At 39.3% G+C, this 22,546-nt stretch overlaps 1 protein-coding gene across 1 annotated transcript in view; it reads left to right on the top strand.

The window, feature by feature from the left end:
* LRP2 (LDL receptor related protein 2) overlaps window positions 1-22,546 on the top strand; it is a 198,817-nt gene that overhangs the window by 156,675 nt on the left and 19,596 nt on the right. Inside the window, exons 56-68 of the mRNA XM_040971679.1 lie at window positions 1,140-1,317; window positions 2,239-2,435; window positions 3,040-3,285; window positions 4,028-4,156; window positions 5,041-5,160; window positions 7,334-7,450; window positions 8,107-8,223; window positions 9,622-9,759; window positions 10,790-10,912; window positions 13,097-13,225; window positions 17,000-17,131; window positions 18,036-18,167; window positions 20,184-20,327. Of these exons, the coding sequence (XP_040827613.1) occupies window positions 1,140-1,317; window positions 2,239-2,435; window positions 3,040-3,285; window positions 4,028-4,156; window positions 5,041-5,160; window positions 7,334-7,450; window positions 8,107-8,223; window positions 9,622-9,759; window positions 10,790-10,912; window positions 13,097-13,225; window positions 17,000-17,131; window positions 18,036-18,167; window positions 20,184-20,327 (1,902 nt within the window). The remainder of the gene's footprint in view (window positions 1-1,139; window positions 1,318-2,238; window positions 2,436-3,039; window positions 3,286-4,027; window positions 4,157-5,040; window positions 5,161-7,333; window positions 7,451-8,106; window positions 8,224-9,621; window positions 9,760-10,789; window positions 10,913-13,096; window positions 13,226-16,999; window positions 17,132-18,035; window positions 18,168-20,183; window positions 20,328-22,546) is intronic.

Genomic DNA, 22,546 nt, shown 5'->3' with positions numbered 1-22,546 from the left:
CATTAAATGTCTATTTGTATCTGACATTGTGATGAGTATCAAATAGATGTTTTATTCTCTTAAAGATAATAACGTAATCAACAATATATGGCAATGTCTCTGGTTAGAGATGTATTTTTATTTGCTTGTGAATATATATCCTTCCTCAGAATATTCAAGATTTTTTTTGCTCCAGATGTAGTCTAATAAAGATCTGGAAAGTCCTTTGAGAACACAATGTTTTTTCTGGGTCTCATGTGTTGTGTTAGTTTTGCTGAACATAAAGTAAATTTGGAACTAAGGGAAAATCAGAATTAGGAAAAGAAAGGTATTCAGCATTTCTTTTTGAAAGTTGATATTTTTCATATTATTTCTCTAGAAATTAGTTTTCACATCCAACTAGTGACCCAGAAAATTAGTAATGACACTGTACAGTATAACCATTCACATTGTTCAAATTTCCCTTGCTTGTGTTCTTTGAATGAAGGAATGACTAAAGAACATCTGCTAGAAGTTAAAAAAAAAAACAACTTATTTATTTGAAAGGCAGAGTAACAGGGAGAGAGATACTCCATCTGCAGGTTCATTCCCCAAATTACTACAATGGCTGTGACTAGACAAGGTCAAAACCAGGAGTGTGAAACTCTATCTGGGTTTTCTACATGAGGGGGAAGGAACCCAAGTACTTGGGCCATCTTCCACTGCTTTCTTAGGTACATCATCAAGCAATTAATTCTCAAGCAGAACAACTGGGGCTTAAACTGGCAATCATGGCATGCCGATGTTGCAGATGGAGATTGACCCTTTTGTGACGTGGTGCTGGCATCTGGAAATTAAAATTTTCACTTACATTCTGGCTGCTACTTAAATTTGCACAATTATTGTGTGCCAACTAAAATACTGTTTCCTAAAAATAAATTAAAATTACTCTACACCAGTAAGAACCTTGCTTCTGGTAGCTTTGGATTTTCTCAATGCACAGAGTTATAGCTTGCCTATTTCAGTTATGTGTCCATTTATGAACTTTCAGAAACAGTGTAAAGCTTGGATAACTATTTCTCATCCTCTCAAGAGATAAGTTAATGTCAAGTTAGGTAGTGAGTAGTATGTGCTTCATACTCCCTGTAAGGAAGTTCACATATTTCTTTCTCCTTCACTAGTGAACAATCCATGTGGCATCAACAATGGTGGCTGTTCTCATCTCTGTCTCATCAAAGAAGGAGGAAATGGATTCACCTGTGAGTGTCCGGATGACTTCCAGACTGTCCACATGGGTGGCAGTACCCACTGCCTGCCCATGTGCTCCAGCACCCAGTTCCTGTGTGCCAACAATGAGAAGTAAGGCTCTTCTTTTTCTCTAGTGCCTTTCTATCCATTCTATACACATTGAACTTTGTGGCCCCAATGCATAATATTTAATATTTAATATAATATTTAATATTTAATCCATGTGGAGCATACCAAAACTCTCCAAATTCAGGTAATTCCTTTTGTGAATAGAAGGAATTTGTTAACCAAACTGTATGTGAGTTTTTATGTTGCGGAGAGGAAATCAAGTATGTATGTCTTGTATATCCTGAGTGTTAGGATCAGGGCATATATTAAAAATAGACTAAAGCAAAGCCCTTGGGGTGATAGAATTTCATTGTGTTTTCCACACCTATACAGGCCTAACTTCTCAGATCTTGTGCCGGAGGGTGCATTCAAATCCATTTATGATCCTTTGTTCTATGAAACACAGCCTCAGATTATTTTCCTGACAGTAGCCACAGGACATTGATGGTTAGAAGAACTGAGTCAGATAGTGAAATAGATTTGCCTATGCAAATCAGAGCTTAAAATACAAGATCCGATTATTTTGGTGATTAAAAAATGAGTTATCTGAGATTAAGACTCTGGTGCTGCACACCTATCATGATGTAGGTACTTAACAACTGTTAGCAGGTTCCAATTTCCCAGTCAGTCCCAAAGGTCTTCTAAGTCAGTCTAAAGTAATCACTGCTTCTGAATCATGGCTGTCAGCACTCATTCAGTTGTTTGTGGAAAGAATTTAATCATCATACCCAAAGCACATTTTTCAGCATGTATTTGGGTCTTACTAGACCTGTACTGTCTCATCAAGTTTTGCTTCTAGGTCCACAGGAAAACTGCCTATGTTACCTAAAAGGTTCTGTTCGCTTTCTTTTCTTCAGGGAGCTCTTGCCCGACCCTCTGGCCCCTGGTGCCTTACTAGTGAAATATGGTATTCTGTCTGTGCAGGTGTATTCCTATCTGGTGGAAATGTGATGGACAGAGAGACTGCTCTGATGGCTCCGATGAGTCGTTCCTGTGCCCTCAGCGCTACTGCCGGCTTGGACGTTTCCAGTGCAAGGATGGCAACTGCACTAGCCCACATGCCCTATGCAACGCTCACCGGGATTGCCCTGATGGGTCTGATGAAGACCATGCCCTTTGTGGTGTGTTGAGTTGCTTTCCTCCCACCCACCCCATTTTTTATAGTTTATTGTGTATACTCATGTTTGTATGAGAATTTCCTCAATGCTATGAGCAAAACTAGTTCCAAGTCCAATAAGAAAAAACCTCCAAGCCATACCTACTTTTATAGGTTTTTTTTTTAAAGAAATCTTAATGCAAATAATGGAGGGAGATGACACATCTGAATTGGTAGCTTTTCTCCATATGCTAGGTATAGAATCCTGGAGGGCTCATGTTAAGAATGAAATGAGCATTGCTCACCTTGAATTTGAACAAAGACGCTTGGTTCTGGTATAGATTTGTGTTTCCACTTTAAAAAAAAAGAAAAGAATCTTGAAGTTAAAATCAATACATCAACAATAGCAACAAAAGCCGTGTAAAGGGAATAGGGACAGGAGAAAGTGTTTAGCAGACCTTATCACTCCATTATGCATGCAAGACACAGAATTTAGGAGACAGTAATAGTCAAATAATGTGTGGTTGACAAAAAGTACATTAGGATTTAAGTCAGGATACATTAGCATGCATTGGGAACATTCATTCTTGATTTATTCTAAGCTGACAACCAAATGCTCTCACTTATAGATAATCATCGGTGTGAGTCTAATGAGTGGCAGTGCGCCAACAAGCGTTGCATTCCAGAAGCCTGGCAATGTGACACAGTGGACGACTGTGGGGACAACTCAGATGAAGACAGCTCCCACTGTGCCAGCAGGACCTGCCATCCAGGCCAGTTTAAGTGTGACAATGGGCGCTGCATCCCTTCATCCTGGAAGTGTGATGTGGACAACGACTGTGGAGACCATTCAGATGAGCCTCTCCATGAATGCAGTGAGTTCCTGGAAGAGGAGTGGGGAGATGGGAAGGAGCAAGGCATGGCCAGAGCAAGGAGACAAAACTCCTGTGTGTGGCTTCACAGAGAATGTTAACCCCCTTCTTTATGTGTGGATGATGCATATTCCTGGCCCCCGCTGTAAAGTCTGGCATGGCAAATCAGTATAGAGCTGCACTGCTCATAGATTGAGTCAGATTCAACCACTGAAGTGATTAATGCTTCCTCTGGTTGTGTAACTCTTCAGGACAGAATAATAAAAGCTACCATTTTCTCAATGCAGCCTCTGGGAAACATTGTGAGCTAGAGAATGTATTTACTTATTCCCATTCTATAGGTGAGGCAAACTTAGGCTTATGTGGCTGCATTACTACTTATTAGCAGAACTAACACTGCAAGTCAGGCTTTCCAACCTAGTCCTTTTGTACATCTACCTCCTATAAAAGTTACACTGCAAAATAGATGAATGGCCCCAAGAGAGTGAGGAAATGTAGGACTCTGTTTTTCTGCTCATTATGAACAATTCTCATCTGAAGCAGATGTCTGGTGCCAACACTGGTTTTGTTGGTAATTAATCATTGCTACCTATCAGTACCATGTCTTCAATATGATAGTGGCAACATGCCGCCATGATCCTTGTTACCCTTGTCTTCAGTATGACAACAGAAAGGTGCCTTCAGGTATTATCCCCCAGCAGACCCAAGACTTTAATTCTGACTTTGCTGCCTCCTGCCTTTCCAGTGTCATCTGTCCATAACTGTGACAACCACACGGAGTTCAGCTGTAAGACAAACTACCGCTGCATTCCACAGTGGGCAGTGTGCAATGGTGTCGATGACTGCAGGGACAACAGTGATGAACAAGGCTGTGGTAGGTGGGGTTACAGGGGAGTGGGCAAGGAACAAGAAAATCCAAGTGCCAAGAAATGAGTGTACATTTCCTATGTCATCTTCCTTTGTAGCATGTTATATTTTTATAGTATTCTACAGGGCTGTGGGTTGGGGAGGAAGTTCTTTTGTATAATCATAAATAAGATCTCATCCCCAAAGGATATTACAATTGGGAAGGACATTATTAAGGGATTGGGGATTTGTGTCATTTATCTTATATGTAGAGACCGTATTGATCCTTGACAAATTTCAGTGGCATGTCCCATCTTACAAATTGAATGAAATTCAGCTTCAAGTCAGAATATGTTTTGTTTGTAGGGTTTTCATATTCTGATGTATTTCTGACTTTCCATGTCACCTGTGAAACAGCTGTAGTCACCCTGGCAGCAGGGGAGGAACTAGGGACCAAGGGTTAGGTACAAGCTTAGGCATATGTTCCGATTTGAAAGCAGTGTGCCTGTGAGTGTGTGTTTGGTTTAACAGGAAGAGCAGAAAGGAAGATAAAAGGTTATTTTACTAATATGGAGCCGAACTTACTGAAGGCAACATGATGATAGAAATGCTTATTTGTTTTTGGCACCATATCAACCTTTTTTTTTTTTTTTTTTGCAAATTTCAAACCAGGTGCCTATTCATTTTTTGAACAGTTCGTATAAAAGGAAGGGGACTTAGTTCCAAGCAGTAGTGTAGGTTTCAGTTCAGCTTAAAGAAGGGGGATACCGGCAACAAATGTTGTTGGGGTTCCTCTCTCCAAGGGCTTTGTGCTTGTGATGATGCAACACTGACTCAAGAGAAAGCCAGTACTACTTTGTGTATTTACTGCCCCTGGGTTCATGGGCTCTTTGCAATGATTGTGCCTTGCAGAGGACATCACATGCGATCCCTTGGGAGATTTCCGCTGCAGGAATCACCACTGCATCCCTCTACGCTGGAGGTGTGATGGGCACAATGACTGTGGGGATAACTCGGATGAGGAAAGCTGCGGTGAGTACTTCTGGTCCTATGATCCTAGGATGGACACTCTGGGTGCATAACGCACCCAGTTGTCTATTCCATTCTTTCTCATAAGGTAGGACAACTGTCTTTTCACATCTTTGTTTCTGCTGGATGATTTAGTTCTACTTTCACTGTGACCAAAGACCCAACATCTCCTGAGATGATTATACTCAAGTTTTCAGAACAGGAAGATATTTATGAACTCTTTCCTCTGTTCATTTTATTTAACACCCAACTTATTTCTCAAATGGAACTAGGGTTGATTTATCACAAGTGTGATATAATCAGATATAATCAGATACATACGTTAGAAATAAAAAATCGAGTCCAATAGTAGAGAAAACAAAGGCATGAATGCAAAAATCCTGTTTTCTAAGCTCTTTCCCTTGAATGTTCATAACAACAAAGGAGGGGAAACTTGTGTTTAGATTGTTGTCCTTCCTGGAATAGTTAAGTATTGCAGAAAGGCTTCTGTTGAAGTGACAGGTCAGGATTTTAGTTCTTCCATCTCAGCTGAAGGGGCTGGCTACTAAGAACTGGACAAGGAGCTTCAGGAAAGGATGCCAAAGGTCTGAATCACGTCAAATCACAGGGTCAGTCCTGGATCATGGGACATGCTTTAAAAACAACTTCAGTGAAGTCCCACTCTCAGTACATACCAATAATAAACGTTGATTTGAAATTTGTTAATATGAAATACCTTTTAGAATTAAATGTGATCACTATTTATGGTGTTTAACTGAAATACTTAGAATCTTGGTTACAACTGTAAGTATTACCTACTCATGTACTTAAACAGCTGGACACTCCAAGTGGCATTTTAATGTTTAGAAAAAGAACTCATGTTGGATCTTTTAAAAGATTATCTAGAGTTTTACAAGATCAAATATGTAGTTCTGTTTATAGAATGAAGTAATATTTTCTGTATTTTTAAATCTTAATTAGTTTCAAACAGATACAGTATGATTTGCAGATTCTAGAACGTAGTGCCATTTCTTTCCTCCCTCTCTCTCTGCTCTTTTTTCTACCCTCCTTCTTTCTCTCTTTCTTCTTTTTTAATTTTTTGAGATAACGTATTTTAAATTTACATTACCATAAGACTTAATATGTCACTAAATAAGAAGTTTAACAAGTAAAAAGCAAAAAGATCTTAGTTTAATGGGAAAATAGACAACTATAAATAATAATTGAATGGAAAAAATGACCATTTCACTCATGTATCATAAATTTTAGAGTAATCACCTACTGTTAAAACTATGTTAGTCTAACATTCTTAACCATTTGACAGAGGCATAGAACAAAGTTTTACAAAACTATATTTGCGACAACACTGGTACACATAGTCATGAACTCATATTTTTGCAAAAAGTAAAGAAAAGAACAGAAGGAAGGAGGGGAGAGAGAAAGTGGGAAGGAAGTAGGTATTATCTTATAATTTTACTGTGGAAGAGATGAACTTTGTTCTCCTTATACCAATACAAATTTAAGACATAATAAAAGAAGAAAATTAAACTTTGATTAAGAAAACACCTTTGGTCAAACCTCTTAATACAAACCATTGTCTATAGACTTAAAATTGAAGAGGAAGGTCTAGTTTTTTCTTAAAACTTATTTATTTGTATTAAAAAGGCAGATTTACAGAGAGAAGGAGATACAGACAGAAAGATCTTCCATCTGCTGGTTCACTCTCCAAACAGTTGCAATGACCAGAGCTGAGCTGATTCAAAGCCAGGAGTTAGGAGCCGCCTCCAGGCCTCCAACGTGGGTGCAGGGTCCCAAGGCTTTGGGCCATCCTCTACTGCTTTCCCAGACCACAGGCAGCAAGCTGGATGGGAAATGGAGCAGCTGGAACAAAAACTGGCACCCATATGGGATCCCAATGGCTACTGAGCCATTGCATTGGGCCCAGGAAGGTGTAAGTTTAAATGAATGATGTGTCCAAGCAGACCTCTGGCATGTGGCTTCACAAGGGTCCTGGGAATCAAGGGGGCCTTGACCAGCTTACAATACCATTTTCTCCCATCCAAGTACTAACCAGGCCCAACCCTGCTTAGCTTCCGAGATCAGACAAGATCGGGCACGTTCAGGGTGGTAGACTCAATACCATTTTCTGTGTGTGATTCATGGGGTGCACTGATGGCCATATGACTTTCCTTTATAGCCCCCCGAGAGTGCACGGAGAGTGAGTTTCGGTGTGCCAGTCAGCAGTGCATTCCATCTCAATGGATCTGTGACCAAGACAATGACTGTGGAGACAACTCAGACGAGCGGGACTGTGGTAACTGTCTACAGCCTTTGCAGAAGGTTCTCGTAGGACTTTGGGCTATAGCAAAGTGGTGATTTAAATCCGTGTTTATAAGGCCTTCTTAGGATAAAGTGATTTTTGTGTAGTTTATGTAATATATAAAACTGGCATAATACTGTATCTTCTGCTCTGTGTTTTGTATGCTTTATACTTAGAGTAGTCTAGGTCAACATAACAGGAAAAAACAACAGGGATTTAAAAAATACTCAACTAAAACATTTCCTAGAAGCAAACTTTAATCTGCAATGGGCTTGTAAAAAATTACATCAGTCTTTCTAATTTTCGCAGAAAGATATGGTCAGAGCAAAGTATAGATGTCAGAGCATGGGAGCAGGAATCCTGAACCCCAACTAATTTTTATGGCTCTTTACTAAGTGTTAGAGTTGAGGAAAATTAGGAAATATAAAAAAATTGGGAAATTTGAATTTCTGAGTAAAATCTCAAGAGCTAGAGATTATATAATGTCCTTCTATTTCCATATGGTGAGTAGGAAAAGTGTGAGTTTTGACAGCTTATTCAAATGTTAATCATAGTTGGTAGGTTTGAGGGGTATATGGGGCAATAGTCCATGCATTAACCGTGCATGAAAATGAGAAGGCCTTCTGGGCATGATGATCTTCTCTCTTCAGATGTGAGGACCTGCCATCCTGACTATTTTCAGTGTACCAGCGGACACTGTGTGCTAAACCACCTAAAATGTGATGGAAGAGCTGATTGCTTGGATGCCTCTGATGAAGCCACTTGTCGTAAGTCCCTGGACATGTTTAGCAGGATATGATGGTTTAGGTAGACACCTGCCATGTACCACTTCTTTGAATAGAAGAATCCCCCGCCCATATATATATTTTAATTTTTCAGCACAGGATTCCCCCTCCACATCTTACCCATCCCCGCTGTTTTCCCCCATATTGTTATAATAGTATAGTCCTTCAACAAGTCACAAGTCCATCATTCTGTTATTTAAGTGTATCATGGCATTGTAGGCATAGACAATGGTAGAAAGTATAGTATCCGTATTGTAAAGATATATTGAACAGTTTTATTGGGAGTCATCCTTTTATTCAGGAGTAGAGATGCATATTGAAGCATATCTTCACTTCCCAGTATGCTAGTTTCCATTATACAGTTCATCTATGAAAGTATATGTATGTATATGCTTACCTATATCTACTTAAATTTTATTTTGCATGAAGGTTACCTTATATCAGAGAGAACATATATTATTTATTCTTTTGGGATTGGAATGTTCTATTGAACATAATGGTCTCTATTTGAAACTATTTTATTGCAGATGGTAGAATTTCATTCCTTTTAATGGCTGAGTACTATTCCATGGAGAAGATGTACCACTGTTTCTTTATTCATTTCTCTTCTGACAGGCATCTGGGTTGTTTCCATGTCTTTGTTGTTGCAGATTGAGCTGCTATAAACATAGAACTGCAGGTCACTTTCTCAAATGCAGCTTTCACTTATTTTGGATATATTCTCAGGAGTGGGATAGCTGGGTCATACAGTAGATCCATTTTCATTTCATTAAATCAATTATTAAGTAGCCTGAACTAGTAGACTACTTATCTTGTATTATTATGCTATACAAATTACCAATTGGATAAAAAAAATTTCAAGCCAAAAATAATATTCAAGCAATGAGTGAACATTTTATAGGAACTTTGGTTTACTATTTGAACAGATTGAGTCGGCAGCATTGTAAAATTTCTGGGTTGCATGTTAGCATATAAATTATAAAAATGTAAAACCAATATGATTGTCTACATTTCAGCCTTTGTAAATTATTTATTAAATATTATTTTTTGGTGATTGTCCATAATAGATAGTTGCTAATGTGATTGCCACACCTTAACACCTAGTTTCATTGAAACTTTTGGAATGTGTTACAGTTCAAGCTAGTCCTGACACTTGCCAGCAGAAACAAAGCTCAGTGCTACCCATGCTGTTTGTTGAAAACTGGACTTAGCCAGTTGTCAACACATGTTCCATCAGAATCCTAGTCAGGGCAAGGCAATAATACATCAGAATGAATAAGGAAGAGCAGCTACAGTAGCTAAAGGAGAAATAGTAGGGTAACTTTTTCAAAACAAGTAAGTTTGTTTAATCATTTGAATATATCTCCTTTCTCTGAACAGCCACACGCTTTCCCAATGGTACATACTGCCCAGCTACTATGTTTGAATGTAAAAACCATGTTTGCATCCAATCATTTTGGAAATGTGATGGCGATAATGACTGTGGCGATGGCTCTGATGAAGAACTTCACTTATGCTGTAAGTGGGAGAAATGTGGGGTGACATGAGTGGTGTTGTTTGAAAACATCCTGGAGTTTATTGCATGCAGAATGGGATTCTGGAGACACTTAGTTTGTGATTAGCACTTGGTGTGATTTCACTTGGCCCTCCTAATTCATTTTTGTGTCTGAGAAAATTGGACCAACATCTACTGCTTTATGCATTTTATACTGTTAGAGAACAATTTCTTCAAACAAATTCCCACTTGTAATCTCAGTGTGCATATAGACAGGCAGGTCTGTTGTGGTTGAAGTATGAGAAGATACCCCATGATGTTTCCTCTTCAAATCCATATTTGGTGCCTGGAACATGTTAAGGAAATTCAATGCCTTAGTTAACCTCTAAGTCCATTTCCCTTTAACATTACAGTCTATCTGAGTCTCCTCATTAGGTGCATCAGAGTGGTAAGTGAAGGGTAAGTGGTAAAGCCTCATACGTTGCTAGAATAAAGTTTTTTTGAGGACAAGATTTGTTTCTCTTTTTTTGTATAAGATTTATTTTTATTTTTATTTTTCTTGGAAAGGCAGATTTACAGAGAGGACAAACCAAGAGAAAATCTTCTATCCATTGGCTTACTCCCCAAATGGCCACAATGGCTAGAACTGAGCCAACAAGAAGCTAGGATCCAGGAGCTTCTTTTGAGTTTCTGATTCAATTGTAGGGTCCCAAGGCTGTGGGCCACCCTCTACTGCTTTTCCAGGATGTAAGCAGAGAGCTAGATTAGAGCTGGAGCAACCAGAATACAAGCTGGCACCCACATAAGATGCTGGCACTTACTGCTGGAAGATGAGCTAATTGAGTCATGAATCAACCCGGTGTCTTTCTTGTTCCTGGTATCTAGTGTCTTCAGCAGAGTCTTGATGTGTACTAGATACTCAAGAGACATTTTTGTTTATCTTAATGAATGAACAACTGAAGCAAGCCTGGTGATGCCTTGGTGATCTTAGCTGTTGATAACTTCTGCTCTAGTCATAATTTTCAATTGCATTTCTCCAATTTGCCTTTTCAGTGGATGTGCCCTGTGATCCACCACACCGTTTCCGGTGTGACAACAGCCGTTGCATTTACAGTCACCAGCGGTGCAATGGTGTAGATGACTGTGGAGATGGGACTGATGAAAAAGAGGAGAACTGTAAGCAAAATTTCTCCAGTTGCCTTCAGTTTGCAAAATGTGTCTCTGGGATTTCAGTTTTTACTGTGGAGGTTTAAGTTGGGCCTATATGTGCTGATCTCCATTGATGTAACTGTGTACAATATCCTGCAAATACATGTGTTACCCAGATCCAATCCTGGCCACTTCTTTCTATCGTGCTTGAGCCAGATATTGCCATATCTCTTAATTTTAAATCTTTGTTCAAATATTTAGTATATTTCTTCCTCCCTCATTTCTCACAATATTGAACACAGAGTACTGATTGAGTCACATTTGTAAATTACTATGTATGCTGCTTTCAAAGGTGACACTTGATCACACTTTATCCTAGAGTGCCTAATTGCTAATTTAGGTGTATTAATGAATATTCCTGCTTAATATCCAGCTAAAGAGGCCATGTTAAATAAGGCAGGTGATGTTAACAGTGCTTATCTAATGTCCTCATTGGAAGTGAGCATTCATTTCCCAGAAAAGAAAAAAGATGATGGATTGGTTTAAGATAGAAATTACAGACTGACTGAATTTAACATTTTGAGTATTGAGATATCCGAGCTCTTTCTGAACTTTGAGTATGTCTTAAAATCTATCCATTGAGGAAAATAGAGGGTTAATTTTTTGGAGCAGTTTAGTTTCACTGAGAAATAGCATTCCTACTGATTTCAAATACATCTTATCCTTAAAAATACACTGTTTGGGAACATTTAGATAAATACCTAATTTCTCCATTTTTCTTCTTTTGTGCTGATGTGACCTTAAAATATTCATGTCCAGCTCACATCCACGAGGGGCCTGAGTTGGTTTTCCTCTTCAGGTGGAGGGGGAATAGGGAAATGCTGCTCCTCCCACCTTTCCAGGGACTGCACAGATTTCTTACTGGGACACAGCTCTGGAACCTACATTAATTGCTTGCTTTCTCTCCCTCAAGTACCTCCCCCTCCACTGACTGTCATTTTCAGGCCATCCTAGAAAGTACCTGGGCATCATATTATGCAACAAAACAGTGCCACCAGCCTTTGTGTCTTAAAACCTTTTAAACATTAAGTTTTTATTGTTTGGGATCCCAAAGTAATTGGCTTTTTCTAGACTGCAGATTTCCAGAATTGATTTTCTTGCATTTCTGCTTTCAGTCAACCTGTTCTTCCATGGGCTCATGTCCCCTTAACGCTACTTTGCCAAATTCATGAGATGGCAGGCATCACACATTACCAACATTCTATTCTCTCTCTTTAGAAAATATTTATTTATTTAAAAAGATGAGTTATGGGTAGGGGAGGGGATGTAGAACGAGAGTGAGAACAAGGGAGATCATCTATCTGCGGTGGTTGGGGCTGGGCCAGTCTGAAGCCAGGGGCCCAAAGTCCATCTGAGTCTCCCATGTGGGTTTCTGACATCCAAGCATCAGGACCCTCTTCCATTGCTCTCCCAGATCCATTAGCAGAAAGCTATATTGAAAATGAGACTGTATTGAGAAATGGACTCAAACCAGTGCTCATTCAGTAGATTGGCATTAAAGGCAGTGGCTTAAGGTGCTATGCCACAATGTCAGTCTCTAACATTCTTTTTTCTGACCTCTTTCTGTTGGTTGAGAAGTTCAGTAAGTTTTCTAATTTACTGCCTTTGCTTGACCTGGATCTCTATCTTTAATGTCTCCAGTGTCAGTTTCCTTATTGTCTGCTTCCTGCCTATTCAACCAAGGCCAAATATGCTAGAATATTTTTTAATGAAGTATCCTACTTTTCTCATCACTTTATATTATTCAAGATAATTGATATTAGCTGCTACCACCAATAAATTCCAAAGTCTCAGTGGTAAGTATAATAAAACAAAAATATTGGTTTCGTATTCATTTAAAGGTCAGTGTGGTTGTATAGTCCTCTTCCATCTTGTAGCTATGTCACCTGACATGTGGCTTTCAAGCTTGCTTCAGTAGTATAAGAGATGCAAAGGCACATGGACTCCCCAGAGACGTATGTCCTTTACCCCTGACCCCTTAGGTTAGAACTAGTCACATGGCTGCAGCCTAGCTGCAAGGGAGCCTGGGAAGCATAAGGAAGCGTGTGCTAATTTGGTGAGCAATCACAGTCACCATAAAGGAATCACCATAAAGGAAAGTGTCTGATTTCACAGAAGAATACTTGACTTTAGCTTGTTCTTAAATTACAGGTAGACCACCAACCCCCAGACCCTGCACACAAGATGAATTTAAATGTAGCAATGAACATTGCATTTCACAGCACTATGTGTGTGATAATGTTGATGACTGTGGTGACCGCTCAGATGAAATGGGCTGCAGTAAGTAAACCTTCTTTTTATACTGCATTGTAGTAACTCAGGCTTAACACATGCAATGACATAAAGAAAATGATAAGTCAGTGTTTCTTTTTAATTTACTTTGTTGGGTTTTATTATCACCTTTTTAATATATAACTGACAAAAAGATTTTGCAGATTAAATATACTGGCCAGGTTGTCCTGTCATTAAGAACTTTAAGCAGGGTTTGAACTCTGGGATACCTAACTGCACAACATGGCCTCTGCCTCCCTCACTGGGTGCCTCCTGCCAACAGAAGCTACATATTATATTTGTTGGTGGCAGAAATTTTCATTGTATGACAATGCAGAATCCTTGGCACTTAGGACAAAATCTTTTGGGGAGCTTTAATAAAGAAGGGAAGGAATATTTACTTTTGTGCAGGAAAAGGATGATGAGCAAAATCTAAAGGTAGTTTGAATTCAATGTTTAGATGGAAATCTTGGAATGAATGTGCTAACAGTTCACAGCTTTCTGGTCTTTCTCCTACACCCTGTGCAATGTTCTCCACGAGTCAGCCGTACTGTCTGTATAACAAAGCTCAATAACTTGCTTGAGGTCACATGGAATAACAGAGCAGAAGTTGAACAATTGTATGAATTCCAGGCTGGAAGAACTGCCCTGGGGTCCTTCTGCCAGCAGCTATGACACTTTACACATGTGTTGAATTCTCCATGCCTCATATCCTAAGAAGCTGTGATTTCATTATCATCATAGATTGTTCCGTTGGCTTCCAAATTCTTGAGCTTTAATTTTTTTTTTCCTTCCCCTTGAGACACCCAAAAGACCTGCATTTTTTTCTCTTTTGTGGGTTGCAGATGGGTATGAATAACCAGCCATACTGAGTTGGTTTGCTATATATTTAAAATAGCTTTTTTGGGGGGGGGGTGATTGGAGCAACTGACATAATAAAATGATTTGATTATTATTTGAAAAGTATGAACAGATACTTTGAAAAGCTGAATTTGAAAAGCTGAGTGTCAGGTTGGGGTACTGATATTTTGAGGCTGGTAATATGAACAGTTTCAGGAGTTTGGAACTTTTCCAGGGCAGGCTTAGGTCTAACCACGAGTTTCTCTTTTAGTTGCCATTGCTGTTTAAAAGGCTTAAAATGAAATACAGCAATGTCTGTTCAAATGACTTTTAATTAAAAGCTTGATTGATAATAATTAAAAACAGGGAAATAAATACAATGGACATTAATTTGGTTAGGAAGCAGCTTCTCTTGTCAGATGCTACATGGATACATGATTACTGCTGTGGGATAATAATTTGACAGAGGCATAGAATTCTTATTTAAACTACCAGTTCTTGGATGCCACTAACCCACATGACTTTTTTTCCCTTTCTCTATTTCTCTTTCCTTTCCCCTAGCCTCTCCTTTCTTGTTCTTAGCAGGATCACAGAGGTATTTAAAACATTTGTTTGATTTCTTTGTTCAAACTGTACAACATGTTTCCATAAACATAGTGAAATCAGTACTAAAGTGAAGCAAATTAACATACCTATCATTTCTCATAGTTCCTCTGTATGTGTGTGTGTGTGTGTGTGTAGCAAAAATATATTCTCTTATTCCAGAAATAGGAAAACATTAAAATATTTTTCTAGTACTTTTAAGGAACTAAGGGAAGTTCAGGTTGCAAATACTTATGTGATTCTGAATCTTTGTTTCTTGTATAATTCTTATTCATTCTTCATAAAATGGAAAACAGATTGTCATGATTGGGTTTGGGGAAATCAATCGTTATTTGAATGGAATTGACTTTTTTTTTTTTTCGATTAGAAAAAGTTGCAAGAAAGGCCTCAAAATTGAGGGAGAATCTTACAATGCTATGTGGTTTCTGCTCTTGCTAGTGGCTGTTATGTGGGAGAGCACAGAGTTCAGAAATTTTTATTTTAAAACTGGGAGATTTTAATGTCTTATACTGCACATGTAACCCACAGAGGTCATGTGTCTGGCTCAACGATATCCAAATTAATATAGGGTATGTGTACCTAGAGATGTAGGGGGACATCACTACCAACTTTACAAAAATTTAAATGATCATAAAAGAATGCCATGAAAAACCTTGTGACAACAAGTTATGTAACTTATGTAATGTCAGAAAATTCTTAGACACAAAACACTGAAACTGCTTCAGAAGAAAACACAAAATCTTATGCTTATTTAGCAAAGTGTGGTTGTGAAGAGCTCAGATTCAATCTATTTAAGACTTTTTGGTATGGCTTCAAAGTATACATGTCAGTAATGGCATTTCATTCAATATCATGGTGCTTTATTTGATTATCTTTCTTTTTAAAAATTTACTGTTTTGCTGATGCCATCATAGCTTAAGGGATTCCCGAGACATTGTTTAATTCACTTTATTGCAATACTATAAAAGACAGAAAGAAAAAAATGAACTTTTCTTTGAAAGAATTGGCACAGAGATTTCGCAGTTTGGTTGATATATTCAGAAGCCTGTGACCAAGGGATCCTTTATGGAGATAAACACTCCCTTCACTCTTTATTTATGTTCATCTCCATCAGCTCCTCTGTAAGATCTAGGTTGAGGAGTAGATGGAAACCGAAGATGAAAGAAGCAAACTGATAAGAATGACAAGAATGAAAGCCAGATGGCTGGGGTGGATATTGGCAGAGACAAGATCTTGGGGCCCATGATGAGCGCTGAAGTGTATAGGTGGAGTCTGAACTGTTAGAAGTCTCCCTTGGAATGTCTGGATCCCAAACAGCTGGGCTTCCAAGGGGATCCCATATGAATCCTCTAAAATTATTGAATCTTACAATGAAAGTGATAAAATCTAGAAAATACATTACTAATCAAAAGTCAAAATCATTTTAATCTCATCACTAAGAGAAAATTAATAATAAAATTTGGTGTTCTTTTGCTGTCCTTTTTTGCACATTCCTTTTTTTTTTGCACAGATTTTAAAGATTTAAAGAATATACTACACAAAATAATAGTTTGTCACTGATGTCTTAGATTTGATAAAATACTTGATAGCATGATTTATTCCCTATTGTTGAATATACATTCACGTTGTTTTCACATTTTTCTTACTATAAAAATAGTATAATATTTAAACATAAATCATAATATATATATTTTTATTCCTTGCTGAGGGAAAATCATTAACAAAACAACTGGTGACATGAGTATGAATATTTTAAAACCCTAATATATGCATGCATATTACAAAATTCCTTTCCAAGTATGCTAGATTATGGCTCTAACAGTAGTTGCATGAGTTATGATTATGTTTTGTAGTGTACCCTGCCCAGCATTTGATATATGCAAATACAATGAATTAGTCAATGTTAGGCAAAGAATAGTCTTAGAACTTTGTAATTTCCTTCTATTTATAACTTTATTCTAATCACTCTCTCTGTCCTTTATTCATCCATCCATCTATCCAAACATTTGACTATCATCTATGTATCTTTATAAAACATGCTATTAAAGAAGTGGTGGTAGTTGTAGAATCATCAGTTTCCTAATTCTAACGTCCAGAATGGGAAGTTCTGAGAATGAGCCTTGAAGTGCTGCGCCTAAAGGGAAAGTTGCCTGAAAGAGCTAACCTCAGCTACATTGTGTAAGTGGCATGCACACCATTACCAGAAGGCTCCCCAGGCCACTTTTCTTTCCAGGGTTATGAAAGAAGTCTGCTCAAGAAGTCCTATAGTAGATTATGGGTAGGTGCGTCTCCTGATCACCTGTGCTTTTTCATTTGTAATGCTGAGATTTTGTTTTCCAGATCTAGGGCAAAACAGGACATGTGCTGAAAATCTATGTGAACACAACTGTACTGAATTAAGTGGAGGAGGTTTTATCTGCTCTTGTAAACCTGGCTACAGAGCTGGCATTTTGGACAGAAACTTCTGCCTCGGTAGAGTATATTTCCCCCCATTCTTGTTAGAAAAGGATGCTGTTTAGGTTCTTTAGTCATTCTCTTTTATTAAAGCACTGTTTAATTTCCCCAGTGGGGCTAAATTCGTGGCTCTAGATCATGAACATTCTCCAGAATGCCAATCACTTTTCCCTTTTATGTGTACTATCTTACCAGTGCCTAACAAAGTACTTAGCATAAAGGGCATGCTCAGGTATATGTAGAGTTTATGTGAATGTTGAGTACGTGGGTGTTCAGGGCTGCTTCCTCTTCCAACGTGAGGTGAAATGAAAAGAAATAAGCAAAAGGCATGTTTTCTTCATCTTAAGTGAAGCAAAGGTATTTATTATTCATGTCCTTATGGCAGACATGAATGAATTTAAAATAAGGACTTCAAAGGTTGCTTGTCAGAATGACTTTTGATTATGTGAATTTTCTTTATCTGCACATTCAAATGATTGTTAGGCATCTTCTGGAAATTGTAGCTTAAGAATGCACCTGAAAAACCAAAGCAGTGGCTCTTGTTCTTGAAACTCTTTGGCATAAGGGATGGGATACTATGAAATAACACAACAGCTACTTTCTAAAGAGCAAGATGGTCGCCTGCTGTTGTGCAGTCTTCCTCTGCAGGTTAAATTCTGTCTCCAGCCTGGTCAACTTGGAGGCTTTGGGCCTAATGGCAGTCCTTACCTGGGTGTGTGTGTGTTTGGAGAGAAACAACTGTGAAAAGCATTTAAAACAGCAATGTGAAACAAACGTGTTCCATAAATATGGCTGGCTTTGCTTCTTCTCATTAGCACCCTGCTCAATCTTGCTTGTGAAATGCATTTTGAGCCACAGTAGTTCCTCTAAGGAATGGATGGGAGTATGCCTACTCCCGTGTTTGGTTTGATTTTGCCTACAGACATCAATGAGTGTGAGCAGTTTGGAGTCTGTCCCCAGAAGTGCCAAAATACCAAAGGAAGCTATGAGTGTTTCTGTGCTGACGGCTTTAAGTCCATGAGTGTCCGCTATGGAGAACGGTGCGCAGCTGACGGTAGGATTCATTCACATCTGGATCACTTGGCTTGTGGGGAAAGAAATGCTGAGGAAAATGTTATACCAGGAAATAAATTTTTACTCCTGGTATCTTATTTGTAATTTGCCAGCTACTTCTCTTCCAAAACCTGTCTGGTTTCTTATCCTGCTCTTTCCTTCTCTTATAATCATAACCCTTAAATAACCCTTAATAACCGCCCGGTTAATAACAATAGCCACATTCTTTCCCTAACTCCCCTTGTAAATTCATAAGAATTACAAGAAGCATCAGGTGCTACTTGTTATTTTGGATTTAGCCTCGTATCCACCTTGTTAGAAACTTTAAAAGTTGACAAGGTGTAACCCTTCAGAAGATACAAACAGAACCACAATTTACCTGTGATATGGTCACCAGGAGAAAACTGACAAGGTCCCCACCTCCCACTCCACTGAGATCACGATTTGAGACCTTGAAATTGGAGATGAAACACACAAAAAAGTCATAGTCAAGACCACTCTGTTGACATACCCTTTTTTATTGTTCATGGACTGGTGATCACAGACAAAAAGAAAGCTGGGGTATTCGTAACATCAGTCCTTGGCTTCACATTTCAGCTTAATGCTAAGCTTGATTTTTTTTTTAAAAAAGTAGTAATAAATACCTGACAAAAATGATAAAAGGAAATATATCAGTGATGCTATACTCCAAATTTCAAAGTTGATCTAAATAGCATATGCCAGTTAAGGAAAATAGCTTTTTATTTTAAATTTGAAGTTTTTAACTATTCAGTAAGATATTTGATAAGAAGTAGAATAAAATGGCCTAAGTGACTATTCAGGTTTTTCATATAAAATGTGTTTTGAAAGAATTCCTTGCGTGAATTGACTTAACTATTTTATCCTTCACACACTTTTGACAGTGAATACAAAATGAGAAGAGGTATTTGACAATATAGTAAAAGGCAAATTTTAAAGCTTTAAACTAAGTGGATATAAAAACAAATTAGCACATTTACACAACACAATGTGAAGACAGAGGAAATATATAAAATTTACTTCAATCAAATTCATTATGCAAGTAAATTACATTTTAAAAATTCAGAACATTGCATCTTGGGTTCTGTTGCCATTGAAATAACTCTTAACAAAAAAAAATTAAACAACACCTGGATTTTTCTCATTAGCTAAAACCAAAATGAACTGATTACCTGCTGAAAGAATCATAAAAATCTTTGAGTAGCAAGGGAGGAAAGAGAACTTTCTGGTAAACTTTAGTAAGGTTGTAAATGCTATATTTCTTCCATGTTAGTGTGAATGTTTTCCATCTTGTCATTTTTAACATCAATGAATAAATGAAAAAGAAATCAATGAAAATGTAGATTCGGTATGACAGACTCCGTTTGGCTTTATTCTAAACTGACAGAAGGACAAAAAATAAAGAACTGAAAAGAGCCCTCACAGAAATGCTGACTTTCTACTAGAGATGAGGGTGGCACTGTGCACATTCATGGATTTTATAGCCCTGTGTGAAAATCCGCCTCACTGATGGACAGAAATACATTTCTATCAAAATCCATGTTTTATAGAACCTGCACAATGGCTCAGTTGGCTAATCCTTTCCTTGCAATTTGCCAAGATCCCATATGGACACTGGTTCATGTCCCAACTGCTCTGCTTCCCATCTGGTTCTCGGCTTATGGCCTGGGAAAGCAGTAGAGGATGGCCCAAAGCCCTGGGTCCTTGCACCCGTGTGGGAGACCCGGAGGACGCTCCTGGTTCTTGGCTTTGGATCAGCTCTGCTCTGGCTATTGTAGCCAGTTAGGGAATGAACCAGTAGGTGGAAGATCTTTCTCTCTGTCTCTTTTCCGCTCTGTAAATCTGCCTTTCTAAGAAAAATAAATGAATCTTAGAAAAAAATTTCCATATCTTTTAAAACTGTGGGGGAGTGGCCTGCTATGTACTTTATATTCTTCTTTGTACTTAAAAAGTGCGCGTAGAATTCAAGTAGATGACATCATCCTTCATTTGCTTACAGGTGACCCTCCTTTATTGCTCCTGCCTGAAAATGTTCGAATTCGAAAGTACAATGTCTCCTCTGAGAAGTTCTCAGACTATCTTGAAGATGAGGAACGCATCCAAGCTGTTGACTATGATTGGGATCCTGAGGGCATAGGCCTCAGTGAGTATAAAGTCTGGCGTCTGTCACTGACAGATGTTGGGGATTTTATTTTCATTTTTTAATATTATTTTTGGCAATCTTTACATAGTTAATTAGGGTAAAAATGTTCAAGGGCTACAGGAAAGTGGTAAGGTTATTATTTCCACATTGTTTCCTTCATGCATCTGAGGTAAAGGGGGATTTTAAGAGAGAAACCACTCCCAGGCTCCCACCCACCCCAGGTCCCTGATGTGGGGCACGCTCAGAGGTTCTTGCTCAAGTGGTTTTGATAGTTCAACAGTTATGAATTGCTGCCAATCTCGCCACACCAAGCATGATGAGGTCGCTGAAGAATGTACTGATTGATATTGTCCATCTTAGAGCCTCCATTTGCCCAGTTTTTCACTGCCAAAATACTAGTGAGGTGGTTGATTTTCTTGTTCTGTCCTGTTTTTTCTTGGTTAGAGTTCCGAGTCCAGCAGTTCAATTGGGGAGATCCCCAACGAAACTTTGTCTGAGGTGTTCCCAGACCTGACTCTTGTATGTACTTACAAGTTCAAGACCTGGCACAGTCCATCGCCCCAATCACCTGAGGTTCCCTTGCTGGACAGCTACTTCCACTGGAGAGCATGAGCTGGGATGGGGGCAGACCAGACTAGGCAGGGCTACAACACCTGTGGGCCTTATGTGGACTAGATCAGGTAAAGCCAGGCTGGGCTGATTGTTCCTCTGGTGCAAACTACAAAATTAGAGTGGGTGAGGGTTGTTTGGGCTTAGCCACAGTGTCAGCTGGCAGAAGCTGGCACTGGGGGCTAATTCTGTCAAGTTACACGAGTTATGACTCGCCAAGGGAGTTTCCCAAGTTCTTCCACTTGACCCAACCCAGACCCAGTTCCCTAAATGCCATTGGGTTTTAGACCAGTGTCCGGTATAGTCTGGCCTTCCATTTGGTCTTGCATGAGCTGGTGAATGTTGCAGCCTGGCCCACCCTACACCCTATTTCAGGATGCACATTCGTGTGCTGCTGCCTTGGTCAGTCTAGACTGTTGTCTGTTCCTTTATCTGTGATTGATGGCAGGCTCCTTGGTCACACCTAGCTTAGTCCATCACTCCATCTCTTGAGCTAACCAGTGGGGCTAGTATTTCCACAGGATTTGGCCCACACATCCCCCCACAGAATCTACCCTCAGATATGGTTCTCTTGTGTGCTAGTATTGTCATGGTCCTGCTTAATGTGACCTGTCTCCTGATCCATCATCATGTCAGGTAATGGGATATGATCCTGCTAGACAAACCCCGGGCCTTAGCTTTTGCGTGGACTGGTGTTCAGTGGTCATCATTGTTCAGTAATTACAAGTTCTACATAGGATTTAAAGGAGTTTAGTATATCAGTCTTATCCATAAAGATCATCTGGTCACTCTCCTCCAACCTACCAAGTCTCTTAACCCTCGCTTGCCATGAAAGGAAAAGTTACTCTGTCATTGAGAATCTTTAGAATTGATTCACATCCCAGAAACATAGTGGGTTCAACGTGGAGCTACTTCAGCAGCAATTGAAAGAACCAAAACCCTAGAGCTTGCAGCCGGGCGACCAGCAGGCAAAGCCTGGTGCCAAATGGCATGCTGGTTGCCCGGGGACAGCTCACTGCGTGTCAGTGGTGGTTGGAATCAGGTATCCATACATGGAGACACCCCGGCCTGAGAGCCACCAGGAGGCTGCCAGAAGTTTCAGCCCCCAGACCCAAGGTCGTCCCCTCCCCAGTCTTATCCACTGTGCAATGATGGCGGTGGGTGGGACCCAGGACCACACAGCACTCTAGACTTCCCCCTTCGGTGTACTCACCATGAAGGGAGCAGTCTCTGGAACCTGAGCAGGCCCGGGGACAGCTCACCCGTGTACACAGTGGCTGGAATCAGGGATCCAAGCATGGCAATGCCCTCGCCTGGCACCCACCAGCACCCAGCAGGCTGCCGAAAGTTTCAGCAGAAATTTATTTTTGATGAATTAAATTTGATGCCTTAAAGGAAGAGGAAGTCCCTTCTATCCAGCCTGGCCAGATGCCTCACCCTGGGCATGGGGTCTGGCCAACCTTGCCTGACTTCCATGTAAACCTTGTCTCATCTTGGGTTTTCCTCTCTGGTGCACCTCACATTACCTACTCCAACAGCTGTCTTTTTTCATACAGATTATACCCTTTTATATTTGGAAGCTTTCTAATCAGACCTCAAAGACTAAACTT

Source organism: Ochotona curzoniae, unplaced genomic scaffold, assembly GCF_017591425.1.
Source record: "Ochotona curzoniae isolate NIBS_2020 unplaced genomic scaffold, NIBS_Ocur_1.0 contig_2210, whole genome shotgun sequence".
Classification (NCBI taxonomy): Eukaryota; Metazoa; Chordata; class Mammalia; order Lagomorpha; family Ochotonidae; genus Ochotona; species Ochotona curzoniae.
The sequence above is the reverse complement of the archived record's forward strand: the minus strand, read 5'-3'. Positions and strand labels throughout refer to the sequence as shown.